Below are 12,896 nucleotides of genomic sequence, written 5' to 3' on the forward strand. Positions count from 1 at the left end.
AAAAGTTTTACATGGCTCAACGTAATTCCATGCTTGAATCTAATTCTTGATTTTAAAAATTAATCAACTTCGAAGTAATAATAAATAATCGTATTCGTCATTCGTGCATTTATACTAATATTAAAAGAGCGTTGTGTCACAATTGACATCTTGCACCAAGTTAATTTATTTAAATGTTTCAAGGAACGTGTTCCTAGGAACTTTTGAAACGAACACTGTACGTGTTTGTCGTTGTCCCGGGAAGATTTGTATAACCTCTTCTCGTTTGCACAATATCTCTAACAAAAAAGGATACGCGTACTCGCGCTGTTCCGTGATTGTTGTTATTAAATTAACAACTGTTTTCCAAGTGGAATGTACGTTTTCCTATTGTTTGCCAATAAATCGAGCCCAACGGAGAACTTGACGAATCAAGGCTTGACAGTTTCAGCATCTCGGGCCCAGGCTACACCTTGCTGAATTTTGAGATTTCTCGAAAACGATGACGTGTGTAACGACACATGTATTGTAATTTAAAAAACTCGTTGTAAAAGTCATCTTCGACTGAATAAACACTCGACTCGATTAAATAGGTGTGTTTAATTTTATCGAGGACATTCACGATAAGCGATACATTCGTGCGTGTAAAGAATTGTCAAGGGCGATTGTTCAACTTCGACGGTATAAATGTCAAAGAACAAGTTAAATCTGACGCTACCACCTGGTTCGATAGAACCAGTCCCAGCCGTGTCACCGTCTCCGCCGGTACCACCGTTGCCCATTTATTCTGAGCCACCAGTGATTCCAGAGTAATTACTTCTTTCATTCAAATCTTCTTTATTGTTCAAAAGTAACGAGTTATATTCATTTGCGCGCGTGTGTGTGTGTGTTTATTAATTTTCGTTCATTTTATAATTCTAGTGGAGTTATGGGAAAGATGAGTATAGATGCCATTCAGGAAAGGTTAAAGGAATTGGAAATGGACGAAGAGCAAAAGAAAAGACTAGAAAGTTTCTTGGGTCAGAAAGAAAAGGTTGGAGAACTGTGCGATGATGATTTTGAGAAACTTGGCGAGCTTGGTGCTGGTAATGGTGGTGTTGTTATGAAAGTTAGGCACAAAAAATATGGACTTATAATGGCAAGAAAGGTGTGGCTCGTTTTATTTGCTTCAGTTTAGAAATTAGTATATTACGACCTGACGTACAATGTGTTACATCCTCTTTGTTCCCTTTATTCCTTCTACGATATATATTTGAGAATCATTTAAATCAGCGAGGATTTAATACATTAGCAGTTTTATCTATTATATTGATCATAATTGTAATATTTCAGCTAATACATTTAGAGGTCAAACCTGCTATTAAGAAACAAATAATTAGAGAACTGAAAGTTCTTCATGAGTGCAACTTTGCACACATAGTTGGCTTTTATGGTGCTTTTTATAGGTACAATGTTTTTTATCTAATGTAGTAGTTACTTAGAATCTAGAAGATTAAAGTTTTTGCATTAAATATTTTTGTTTATTTTAGTGATGGAGAAATTAGTATATGTATGGAATATATGGATGGTGGTTCATTAGATTTAATACTGAAAAAAGCTGGAAGAATTCCAGAACCTATATTAAGTACAATTACTTCAGCAGTAAGTATTAAACTTGGTTTTTATTATTGTATCCTAACTTGCTTATGCATATAGCTTATACTTTGTACTTGTAACTATTGATAACACTATAATTAAAAACATAATAGCAACTGAATCATTTAAACACTAGTTATGAACTTTAGATACAGATATTTAGTAATAAGTTTCCTGTTCTATAATTCCACCAGGAAACTTACGAATACATAATCTTCTTAATTCATCATACATCCAAAGGAATGCACCGAATGGCAAACACGGCCAGTACCAGTAAGAACTCAAGGGCATGGTTTTTAATATTTTCTCAGTCCCTGGCACGTATAGCAACATGCCAGTCAAGATAATTTCAAAAACGAAGGAGAAATTTAAAAACCAGTTGTCCATTCCTTGCTGTAAAATCGAGTTGACTCTCGTTTTACACATTATTAAATCTATGAGTTGAGTTATAACGATAGTTAAGAAATATCCAGTACGAGCTTCGTTCAGTAACTCCATTCTGTTATCGTAGGTCCACGTCTGACCGTAAGAATCTTGCAGGTCATTGATCGTCTTATCTTCCCAGTCTAATCTTAATCCTAATAATCGATCAGGTAGGAACCCGTTCAACATGAGAATCATGAAAAATGTGTAAAACGCAGCCAAGGACTGAGTCATTCCGATTTGACCATAGGCTATGGATATCAAACGTTTGTTTACAAGCTGATCGTACTGAGGATTCCTTGGTGGTCGATGCATGATGTCGGATTCCGCTTTTTCATACGCTAATGCTATTGCGGGAAGTAGATCTGTCCCTACATCTACGCAGAGAATCATCTCTAGGATAAAGGGCAAAGGAATGACGAACAGAATGCTGCTTAGCATAGGCAGCATTTCGGGCACGCTAGACGTCAGAGTGTAGACAATGGATTTCTTGAGATTGTCAAATATCAGTCTACCTTCCTCGATGCCGGTCACGATTGATGCGAAGTTGTCGTCCATCAGAATCATGTCGGCCGCATGTTTCGCCACGTCAGAACCGGCGATGCCCATAGCCACGCCGATATCCGCTTTCCTTAACGCTGGCGAGTCGTTCACACCGTCACCAGTTACCGCGACGATTTCGCCCAGCCTCTGGCAACTCTCCACGATGTTCAACTTCTGCTGCGGGGATGTCCTTGCGAAAACTATTTCCTCGTACTTCTTTATAATATTGTCTAACTCCATGCTTCCCATGTTTCGTAATTCGGAGCCAGTGATGATGGTCGCGTGTTGGTCGGCCTCGGTTATTTGAGTGTACGATTTGTTCTGCAGTAACGCACGTTCGTACCTGGTCTCGTGCCCCTCGCTTATTATGCCGACCTTTTTCGCAATGGCCATCGCGGTCACCGGATGGTCACCCGTCACCATGATCACTTTGATGCCAGCTGTACGACATTTCTTCACCGCGTCAGGCACAGCTGGCCTCGGTGGGTCTATCAGACTTATCAGTCCAACGAATCTGTATCCTGTTGTAGGGAAATTGTACGTGCTTGGCGAATCGGTGTCGAACTTGTAGTCTGAGTCATAAATATCACCGGGCAGATGAAGATCACAGTAAGCTATCACACGTTCGCCCAGGAAACCTAACTCGCTGCAGGCTCGCCGGCTCATCGAGTGATCCAAGAGTGTCATTTCTCTTGTCTCTCCTTCCATGGTCAATATATGAGTGCACTTCTCAAGGATCATCTCCGGAGCACCTTTCAGGATCATGATATATCCATTTCTGTTTCTGTGTATCGTCAGGTGATATTTAGTTATGGAGCTGAATGGAATCTCAGCAACTTTTGGATACGTTTCCCGGAACGGTTCTGTTGTGTGGATGTGCTCGCAGAATCTGAGAATACCTGTTTCAGAGGCGTCGCCAATTACGTTTCGTTCTTCGATTGGTTTCAGCAGGATCGACTCAGTCGTGAACTCCGCCCTTAGGCAAAGTGTGGCATTCTTAAGCATCACTTGAAAAGCTGGCCTTTCCATTAACAAGTTCTTCTCGACGCCCAATCTCTGATCAGGCGGACAATTGAACCTGGTGAAGCCGAACCACAAATTAGACACGCTCATTTTATTCTGCGTGAGCGTTCCCGTTTTATCCGAGCAGATAGTTGACGTGGATCCTAGCGTCTCCACTGCCTCTAAATTCTTAATCAAACAGTTCTTGCTCGCCATTTTCTGGGCGGTTAACGTCAAGCTCGTGGTAACGGTTACCAATAAAACTTCTGGCACGTTCGCTATGATGATGCCGAGCAAGTAAGTGGATGCTTTCAGTATGTTTGGATTGATTATCAGCGACAAGCCGAAGAACAGCACTCCGAATAATACGGCAATGATGATGATTATTTGAACGAAGTGTTTGATCTCTTTGGCTATCGGGGTCTCGGACTTCTCCAGCTGCGACGTGAGGCCAGCAAGACGGCCTATCATCGTTTGATCGCCAGTGGCCATTACAACTCCAATGCCATCTCCGCTCACGGCGAAAGAGGAGAAGAAGGCAACGTTAGAGGATTCCAAAGGATTCTCGTCGGTAGGATAGTCCGTGCGAACTACCGGCACGCTTTCACCCGTGATACTCGAATTCTCCACTCGAAGACCTCGACACTCGATAATTCTGATGTCGGCTGGTATCTTGTCCCCGGTTCTAATTTGCACTAAATCGCCTGGGACCAAATCTTCGGTTGCTATCTGTATCTTGACACCTTCCCGTATTACTGTAGCGAACGTTGGGACCATTTTCTTGAAAGACTCCATTACCTATAGATTGTATCTATTTATAACATTTCATGGCAATCTAACGAGTTAACGAGCAACCTATTTTACCTTTGTATTTTTGGTTTCTTGTATGTACGCGCAGAAGCCAGAAAATAAGCATATTATCATAATGATAATCCCTAGCCATTCTATGCCACCACTTTCGCCCTCTGTCGCCATGCTAATTCCATACAAAAGATAGCACAATAATGAACAGGCCCACATCAAACCGGCGAACCCGTGAAACATACATTTTAAAAATTTGATGTACTCCGGAGTTACTTTCGGTGGTGTCAGGGCGTTTGGTCCCACTTCGAGGAGAAGCTTCTCTGCCTCCTCGTTGGTTAGACCACTAGCTACATTGGTATTTAGTTTCACGCATAACTGTTCCAAAGGGATCATGTGGTCTTGAGTTATCAATTCCTGTTGAAGGTTCCTGATCTCTTCGCCAGTCAGCTTCTTTCTGCTGATCTGACTAGCCGACTTGTGTAATATTTTACCCGCTGCGTAGATCATCTTGAAACGCATAAAATTCAATGCTGCTTTAGATGTAATTGTCGTCTGAGAAATTTGTTTTGGTTATTCAAATTTTTTTTTAATGGCAGATATCTTCATGGCCTGCTTGTTCCACGAAGGCTGAACTTCAGGGAACTTTAACTGCATCAGTTTTTAATTGTCGAACCTGTTGATTTGTTGCAGGTTCTGAAAGGATTGAGCTACTTACGGGACAAACATGCGATTATGCATCGGGACGTAAAACCAAGCAATATCCTGGTAAACAGTGCTGGGGAAATCAAAATTTGCGATTTTGGTGTTTCCGGGCAGTTAATCGATTCCATGGCTAATTCGTTCGTTGGAACTAGGAGTTATATGTCGGTAAGGATCGTAATTGTGTTGTTATTTGAAATTATGCTAGATACAATGTGTAATAAGAATGTTTGCACTTATAGCCAGAAAGACTTCAAGGCACACATTACTCTGTGCAAAGTGATATTTGGTCCCTAGGACTATCACTTGTGGAAATGGCAATTGGAATGTACCCAATTCCACCTCCGGATGAGAAAACTTTAGCTACGATATTCAGTATTCCACCAGGTCAACTACCTGCGGAGAATGCTACTAATAATGCCTCTACTCCAACGCAATCGCCTGCGCACAGTTAGTTTACTTTTTTTCATATATCATATGAATTGTTTTGTACAATTTATTCTATATATATATATATATATTTTTTTTTTTTTTTTTTTTATAGATACAGGCAGCCCAAGACCAATGGCTATATTTGAATTGTTGGATTATATTGTGAATGAACCACCGCCAAAGTTGCCCGCTGGTATCTTCAGCGATGCTTTTACAGATTTCGTGGATCGTTGCTTAAAGAAAAATCCCGCCGAAAGAGCAGATTTAAAAACGTTAATGGTGTGTGTTCTACTTTGTTCATTTAAATGAAATAACTTTTACTCTTACGTGTTCCTTAAATTGTTTCAGAATCACGAATGGATAAAGAAAGCTGAGTCTGAGAATGTAGACATCGCTGGTTGGGTATGTCGTACAATGGATCTACAACCGACCACTCCAACACGTTTAGCGAACGTACAATCCTGAATAAATGTCACTCTTACATACTTGACTACCTATATACGCGTTCAGTACTCTTAAGTGAATCTTCAGTTCTTTTCGTTCGATTAATATGAACAGTGACGTTTGTAAACTTCGTTTCTTTCTTTTTTTTAAACATTGTCATAATTCGTGAAACGAGGATCTTTCGCGACTTTGAAAACAAACTTATTGACCAGAATCTATGATTTTTGTCTATTATTTTTTATTCAACATTGCTCAGTAATTCAGTAAACCGTTTGAGCGATAGCATTTATGAAATAGAACCTAAGAATATTAACATTTTCAATATATGTATCGTTGATTTATTCTTGTTTTAAATAATCATATATTTAGTTATTTAAATGTGCAAGCTACTAAATAAGATACAGAATTTATGTTAAGACATTAAATTATTGTTAATGATACGTTACAGTCTGGTTTTAAAGTCGCGATAACAACTGTGTCAAAACATGGTTGAATAAATATACAATCACTTTTGATGTATATACGATTATCGTGAAGTACAGAAGAAATTTTATGTATTTGCATGAGATACGTCACTGTGCTTGATCTTTATGTCATTTCACTCGTATTTCGTATCTTTATCTTATGATTCTGTTGAAAGTATGTAAGATAAACGATTATCCTTATAAGTTCAACGTTATTGTACACTCATGGGCAAGTTGTGTTTCCTATGACATTAGGATACATATGGGCATCGGATTTATGAAGACATAATTTGAAGAAGTGTTAACTAGACATTTGTACCTGACATTCGTAGAGCATTATTCACACCATCGAAAAAGAAAAGACTTTTGTTCTATCATTGTGAGAATACTGTAATATTTTTTATGAAACATCAGCCCGCGATTTCAAATATTGTAGTTAAATAAAATAGTATTTCAATAAGCTAATACATTTTATATTTTGAAAAATTCTAGCTCTCTTGCAGTTAATAACGATGATAAACTAGCATACTGTTGTATAAAAGATATATCTCACCAAGAATAATATTTAATATAAATATTGTACAACATGGCTACAATAATTATGAAATACTATTTTATTAAACGTCAATCGATGTGACACTTTCAAGTCATAAAGAAGAACATTAAAAAAACGATAAACAAATACCTTTTTAAATATTTTACCTCTTTTCGTAATAGTGTATGTTAAATCCATATATTTTTAAAAATCGTTTATCGTATTTTTCCATAAATATATATATATATCGCGGTCTGAGATGTTACACTTCATAGATGAAATTGACAACATAACTTTGATGCGCGTCCATGTGTTCACATGATAATGAATATATACGACGATTGTATGTACTGTATAGCTGTGAATCAAGTCTTTCTTGTGCAATTTTTACGAACTGTGTTTGAAAGATTCAAAAGCCATTCTTTTGGCCACCTCCATATTTACACATATTTCAACAATTACATGTAATTAAAAGATGTTAATAATTTTTATTGTATCTATGATTAAGGAGGGACAATTTAAAGAAATTTTGAAATTTCTTCAATCTTTATTCAAACAGAAGCGTTCAACCAAAATACCACAAATACCACGTAGAAGTCAATGATTCTTTTCTGTTGCTACGATTCATTAGTTATGTCTCTTTGTCGAATAACATTTGGTCCGTAATAGACAGGTGTTTAATAATAGACATAGTCGCTTACCATTGTAATGTGCTGATAAAAAAAATGTCTATATGTACATAGTATAATGGCAGTATAAGCATCCTTGTTCTCTATTGTATGTAAATGTTGCGCGTTACAATCTTTTGTTTCCTATCGAAGGTGTTGCATTGAAATTATTAATTGAAAAAAAAAAAAATAATAATAATAGGAAACGATCCGTTATACGTGGATGGAAGTTCTAAATATAATATATCTGTCCCTTCAGTTATTTATGTTTGTAGCCATTACTTTTTTATATACGGGACCGCGTAGATGTAGCCTTTTTCCGATTTGGCTTAAAAAAATATCGGATTGTACTACGAGCGTATTGTGATGTTTGAAAGCACAGTGGGAATATCCACTTATGTGCCTAAGCGTAAGACGCCCAAGAACTGATCTTTCTTATTATGTTTATATCTCCTATAACAATGTGTGTAATCCTGTTTATCGTAAACAGAATGACATTTTTTTTCGATAAAAGTCCTGTTAAGAAAATTATGTAAGATATTAATAATATACAGCCATAAAAAAAAAAAGATTCTATTCGCTGAACAGTGAATTTCAATTGTCAAAGAGGTAATTATTTCTGGCACTTATTCAAAATATATGGATATTCCTTGTTGCAAATTTGTGCATAATAATTGCCGCTATATCGATTCACTGTCTAAATGTTGTAATTATTCGAAGAATAAATTTATCCTACATTGAAGCATATACTCCTCGTGTGTTGAGATCCGGACGTTAATAAAGTATATCTACATATATTTATGAAAATATAAATTTATCTTGTACAATACAAAGTATTAAAACAGTCGCTTTCATTAACACTAATTTGAGCGTACAGTATTTTGATTTAGACAGAACTTTATATTTTCGCTTTACCTGTGATGGAAAAATTTCGTAGTCTGTCAAAATTTAATTACTGTTTTAATGGTAACACTAGTTACTATGGTATAAAATAGTAATAATGTGCTTCGTTTACAGAAAATATGATCACACTATTATCTATCATCCCTTTTTTTCCGTTTCGTGAATCTTCTACAAAATGATTTACAAAGTTCGTCTACCGACATAAGTACTATCAAATTTATGTCTCTAAAGTTATTGCAAACAAACATGTCTGAGTCAAAGTTATTCTCATTCTTCAATACTTTCAACTGTTTCGTTAACGTTATATATAACGTTTCGTATATATGATGTATAAAAAAATCTTACACAATAAATGTTTACAAATATTATAGTACAAGTGGAAATGTTACAGTGCCATTACAACTAGATAAGTCTACATTAACTACTTGTAAAAACGGTGATACTTTATTAAAAGTACTAAGATCCACTGAGGTTTTGCCTACGAATATTTTTAAAACAGTATTGTTGGTTCGACTAACCGTAAGCGTGGCAGCTTTCTCTAATGTTCTATTAGTAATATATGGGCATCCGGATAAATCTAGCAACCTCAATTGCGGCGCGGACTCGATAAGATTGATTATCATTCTATCTGTAAATTTGCAAACACGACATTCTAGCCTTTTTAAATTGGATGTGTCCCGTAAATTTATGTGCGTCACTAATCGCAAGTTGTTCATTATTAACACTTCTAATTTGGGAAGAGTTGCTATAGCGGTTATGCCAGCGTTTGTAACAAGAAAACATTCTGCAACAGACGAGAAATGAAGCAAATTACACATGTGAATTACTTTCGTATATCTGACTTACCGGCAATGTCTAGATATGTGAGACACAGGCATTTCGATGCCAAAGTAGAAAGAAGTAGGTCCGTAACTACAGTGTTCATGCTGAGTTTCAGAACTTCGAGATTGGTTAATTGCGCAATATGTAACATGTCATCCGATTGTAATGAAAATAAAATACTAGAAACTTCTAACGTTTTTAAATTCGTACAATGTGTGCCAATAGCTTGAATAACGTTACCGGTTATATAAACGCATTTACTTATTGTAAGCGCTCTTAAGTTTCGTAATTTCGGAATTGCCTGAAAAATATTAATTACTTAGTTAGGATCAAGCTTTTTGTAAAGCGGTTAAAAATAAACTCAAAGTTCACCTGCGATAAGAAGTGTTCTTGAAGATAGGTACAAGATTCTAGAACGATTTCTTCCATTGTTTCCAATGGTAAATGGAATAAGCACCGTCCGCTCATTTTAGTGCCAGAGAATCTAAAATATCGTAACTTTGGATTCACGTAGAATAATTTTTGTAGATCTGCATCGCAAACATAAGAGGTAGGACCAAGGCTAAATTTTGTAATATAGTGGCAATTAGTGATCAGCGAATTGATACCAGATGTGGAAACGGTAAGGCCAGTGATATCTATTATTTGTAAATTAGGACATAATTTTGCAACGACAGTTACTGTACTTTGACGTAAATGACACGGTACTAGGGATAGATTTATCTCATTTAAATATGAACCACATCGCAGTAATACTTTACGAATGGTACATATACTAATTTCTTTTCTGTTTATTCCAGATAAACAGCCCCATATAGAATACGATAAATCTAGTCTTTTCACACTATGCCAGGACTCTTGACTTAATGCTTTCCATCTCTTGCACACTACAATTATTAAAAAGATTCTGTGTACACTTATATACATAAATATCAAAATTATATATTTTAAAACAATTATAACTGTAAAAAAAAAAAAATGTATACTTACCTCTTTCTATTCTGATCCTATCTACAATTGGCAATTGAAGAAAAATCTGCATCAGACAGTCATCATTTAATGTTTGAATGCTAATGTTATCTTGTACATAATCCAGATTGCATGTATCATTTGACACTTTGTTAAATTTTGATTTATCTTTTACGACGTTGTAATATTGATTCTCTATACTATCTGGTTGATGCCAAGAATCAGCTGCAAGGATTTTTAAATCTCTATTGTGCAATCTTATTTCTTCGTATCTGGCTCTATAAAGTATCGTATAACGTCAAAACAAAAATCTGTAGTTACATCTTCGTATTTATTTAAATTAAGATTAAGATTTAATTTACCTCACAGCTGCATCTACGCTGTTAAATGTAACAAATGCATAGTTATTATTTTTTGAATTCTTTTTTACATAGCAAGTTTCAACGTCTCCATACTTGGAAAATAATTTTGTAAGATCTTTAAATGATGTCTGAAAAAGAACATTTTACTGTTAGATTTACATGCTCAAAGAATATATTGTATAGTATTAAATATATAAACGTATATGTACAAACCCTGTCTGCTAAGTTGCTGATAAATAATTTTCTAATTGGCACACCATCTTCGGTAACAGGTGAGAAATGTTGATCTGCAATAGATGAATGAAAAACATGAAAAATACAGTAACGTTAAAACACATGAATTAACCAAACAATTCATATTTTATTACTGGTTCTTTCTATAATCTGACTTGGATGCAAACTGTCGGCAATATATTCCTGTATGTAATCAGTCATTTTTATTGTTTGTTTTTTCCCTACCCTTTTTGTTCGCCGTAATCTTTGTTTGTATTCTTGAAATCAATCTGATTCAAGAATAAAGATACACTCATTCACTCGTGTCTTACGTATATATATATATCGCTGACTCAAATCAATGTCATGCTACATAACCTCTTTAACCGTTCGCCTACTATGTCAGAGTCATTAACGCAATGACGCACACATTGATGGGAGCTGCCTGTGTAGTAGTTGAAACCTGATCGCACAAAACACGTCAAGTGGGTAACACGTGTTCGCCAAAGTGCCGAATGATGAAGACTGAAGACAAAGAAATCAGTTTCTGCTAACGCTCTGAGGAGAAAAGATGTGTGCAGTAAATCGAAGCAATTATTTTTGTTCTTTTTATTACTTTTTTCCATTGTTTCTATTTGTTGTTTCCATTTGTTGACGCAATGTCCTCATTGTCAACGAGCAATATTTCTTTGTCTTTCGCTCAATATGCACAAGACGTTCCTGACAATGAACAATCATCAGACAACGGAAGAGTATCAAATAGTGACGAACTCGAAATGCAAGAAGACAATATATCAGAAACTGTGGATAATGTAGTTCCAGGAATTTGGACGTAATTGCCAACGTATTTGGATCTAGCAACGATACAGCGATTGTCTCTTGTCAATGTATAATTAATTTATATTGTTGTCCTTGTCGCACTCTCCATGTCTACGGCGTGAATATGACTGTCCTTGTCGCACGCTGTTGCTCTCCTTGCCTAACGCACTTGTAGGTCTGTCCTTGTCGCACGCGATTGCTCTCCTTGTCTAACGCACTTATATGTCTGTCCTTGTCGCACGCTGTTGCTCTCCTTGTCTAACGCACCTGTACGTCTGTCCTTGTCGCACACTAGTGCTCTCTTTGTCTAATGACGCTAGACAAGGACAGCAGCAGTGTGCGACAAGGACATCCTTCGATCTATTGAAAAAAAAATTCAACTTTTTACACAGACGTTTTTCTACGACAAAACACACATAGAAAGAAAGCGGAGAGCCTAATTTTAATGAGCCATATGAAAAAGTTCGCAAATTATGCCTCTTAATTAGGTTTTTTTTGTAATTAGTGCGAAATGTCACAATTTGGACATGGTGGCGCCATCTAGCGGTAAGTCAGTGGTACTAATTATTTACAAAAATACTTATTTCTGCATTTTACGGGTCAAATGGGGTATGAAAAGAAAGCTAAGGGTCTGATTAGGGTAACACAATCGCCGAAGTTCACAATTTATTTCGCTAAATTAGGTTTTTTCGCAAATGAAAATTTCTCTGTTTTACGGGGTAAGAAACACTAGCGCCGCGTTGTGGCAGACCGGTGGAACTAAACGCTCTATAACAATATGACGGAAATAATTAATTTTAATTTTTCACGCTACAAATTTACACTCCACGAGCACATATTTCAATGATAATGCTACCAATTATGTTCGCAAATAAGTCTAAATCTAATATTCACTACAGTTTGCGCGAAATTATGCACTCACTACTGGCACTACCATAAACGAAATTGAAACATTCTTTATATGCGTAAACTATACTTAAACAAAACATAGAACGAAAGCTGAGGGTCCCTAAAATCGATGACGCAACCATAACAACTCACAAATGATTCCTCTTAATTAATTTCTTTTTGTAATTTGTGGAAAAACAGACACCTGTCAAAGTTTGGACGCAGCGGTGGCGCCATCTATTGATGACTCGCTGGTACTAAAAACAGAAATTTCTACTTTTAGTACCACCAA

At 36.3% G+C, this 12,896-nt stretch overlaps 3 protein-coding genes across 6 annotated transcripts; 1 reads left to right on the forward strand and 2 right to left on the reverse strand.

The window, feature by feature from the left end:
• The first annotated feature begins 152 nt into the window (after nt 1-152).
• Nucleotides 153-8,375, forward strand: LOC122537895 (dual specificity mitogen-activated protein kinase kinase dSOR1). Of its 2 annotated transcripts, XM_043671552.1 has the most exons (9): nt 153-486; nt 573-788; nt 901-1,126; nt 1,312-1,424; nt 1,509-1,620; nt 5,077-5,253; nt 5,328-5,535; nt 5,630-5,796; nt 5,866-8,375. In XM_043671552.1, the coding sequence occupies exons 2-9, from the start codon at nt 667-669 to the stop codon at nt 5,980-5,982; spliced, it is 1,242 nt and encodes a 413-aa protein (XP_043527487.1). In that variant the 5' UTR covers nt 153-486; nt 573-666; the 3' UTR covers nt 5,983-8,375. The 2 variants fall into 2 exon arrangements, with proteins under 2 accessions (XP_043527487.1, XP_043527480.1); XM_043671545.1 differs by having other exon boundaries at nt 153-788.
• LOC122537843 (sodium/potassium-transporting ATPase subunit alpha-B-like) lies at nt 1,759-5,079 on the reverse strand. The gene is made up of 2 exons (XM_043671453.1): nt 4,447-5,079; nt 1,759-4,380 (listed from the first exon to the last, which is right to left on the reverse strand). The coding sequence occupies exons 1-2, from the start codon at nt 4,903-4,905 to the stop codon at nt 1,774-1,776; spliced, it is 3,066 nt and encodes a 1,021-aa protein (XP_043527388.1). The 5' UTR covers nt 4,906-5,079; the 3' UTR covers nt 1,759-1,773.
• A 48-nt stretch (nt 8,376-8,423) lies between the features above and the next one.
• LOC122537867 (F-box protein SKIP2-like) lies at nt 8,424-11,602 on the reverse strand. 3 transcript variants are annotated; one of them, XM_043671504.1, is made up of 8 exons: nt 11,514-11,602; nt 11,326-11,422; nt 10,898-10,971; nt 10,685-10,812; nt 10,344-10,600; nt 9,726-10,240; nt 9,378-9,654; nt 8,424-9,315 (listed from the first exon to the last, which is right to left on the reverse strand). In XM_043671504.1, the coding sequence occupies exons 2-8, from the start codon at nt 11,327-11,329 to the stop codon at nt 8,897-8,899; spliced, it is 1,674 nt and encodes a 557-aa protein (XP_043527439.1). In that variant the 5' UTR covers nt 11,330-11,422; nt 11,514-11,602; the 3' UTR covers nt 8,424-8,896. The 3 variants fall into 3 exon arrangements, with proteins under 3 accessions (XP_043527439.1, XP_043527430.1, XP_043527421.1); XM_043671495.1 differs by lacking the exon at nt 11,326-11,422 and having other exon boundaries at nt 11,514-11,588; XM_043671486.1 differs by lacking the exons at nt 11,326-11,422; nt 11,514-11,602 and adding an exon at nt 11,053-11,269.
• Nucleotides 11,603-12,896: the final 1,294 nt, after the last annotated feature.

This window comes from Frieseomelitta varia, unplaced genomic scaffold (genome assembly GCF_011392965.1).
Source record: "Frieseomelitta varia isolate USP_RPSP 00005682 unplaced genomic scaffold, Fvar_1.2 scaffold_163, whole genome shotgun sequence".
NCBI lineage: Eukaryota > Metazoa > Arthropoda > Insecta > Hymenoptera > Apidae > Frieseomelitta > Frieseomelitta varia.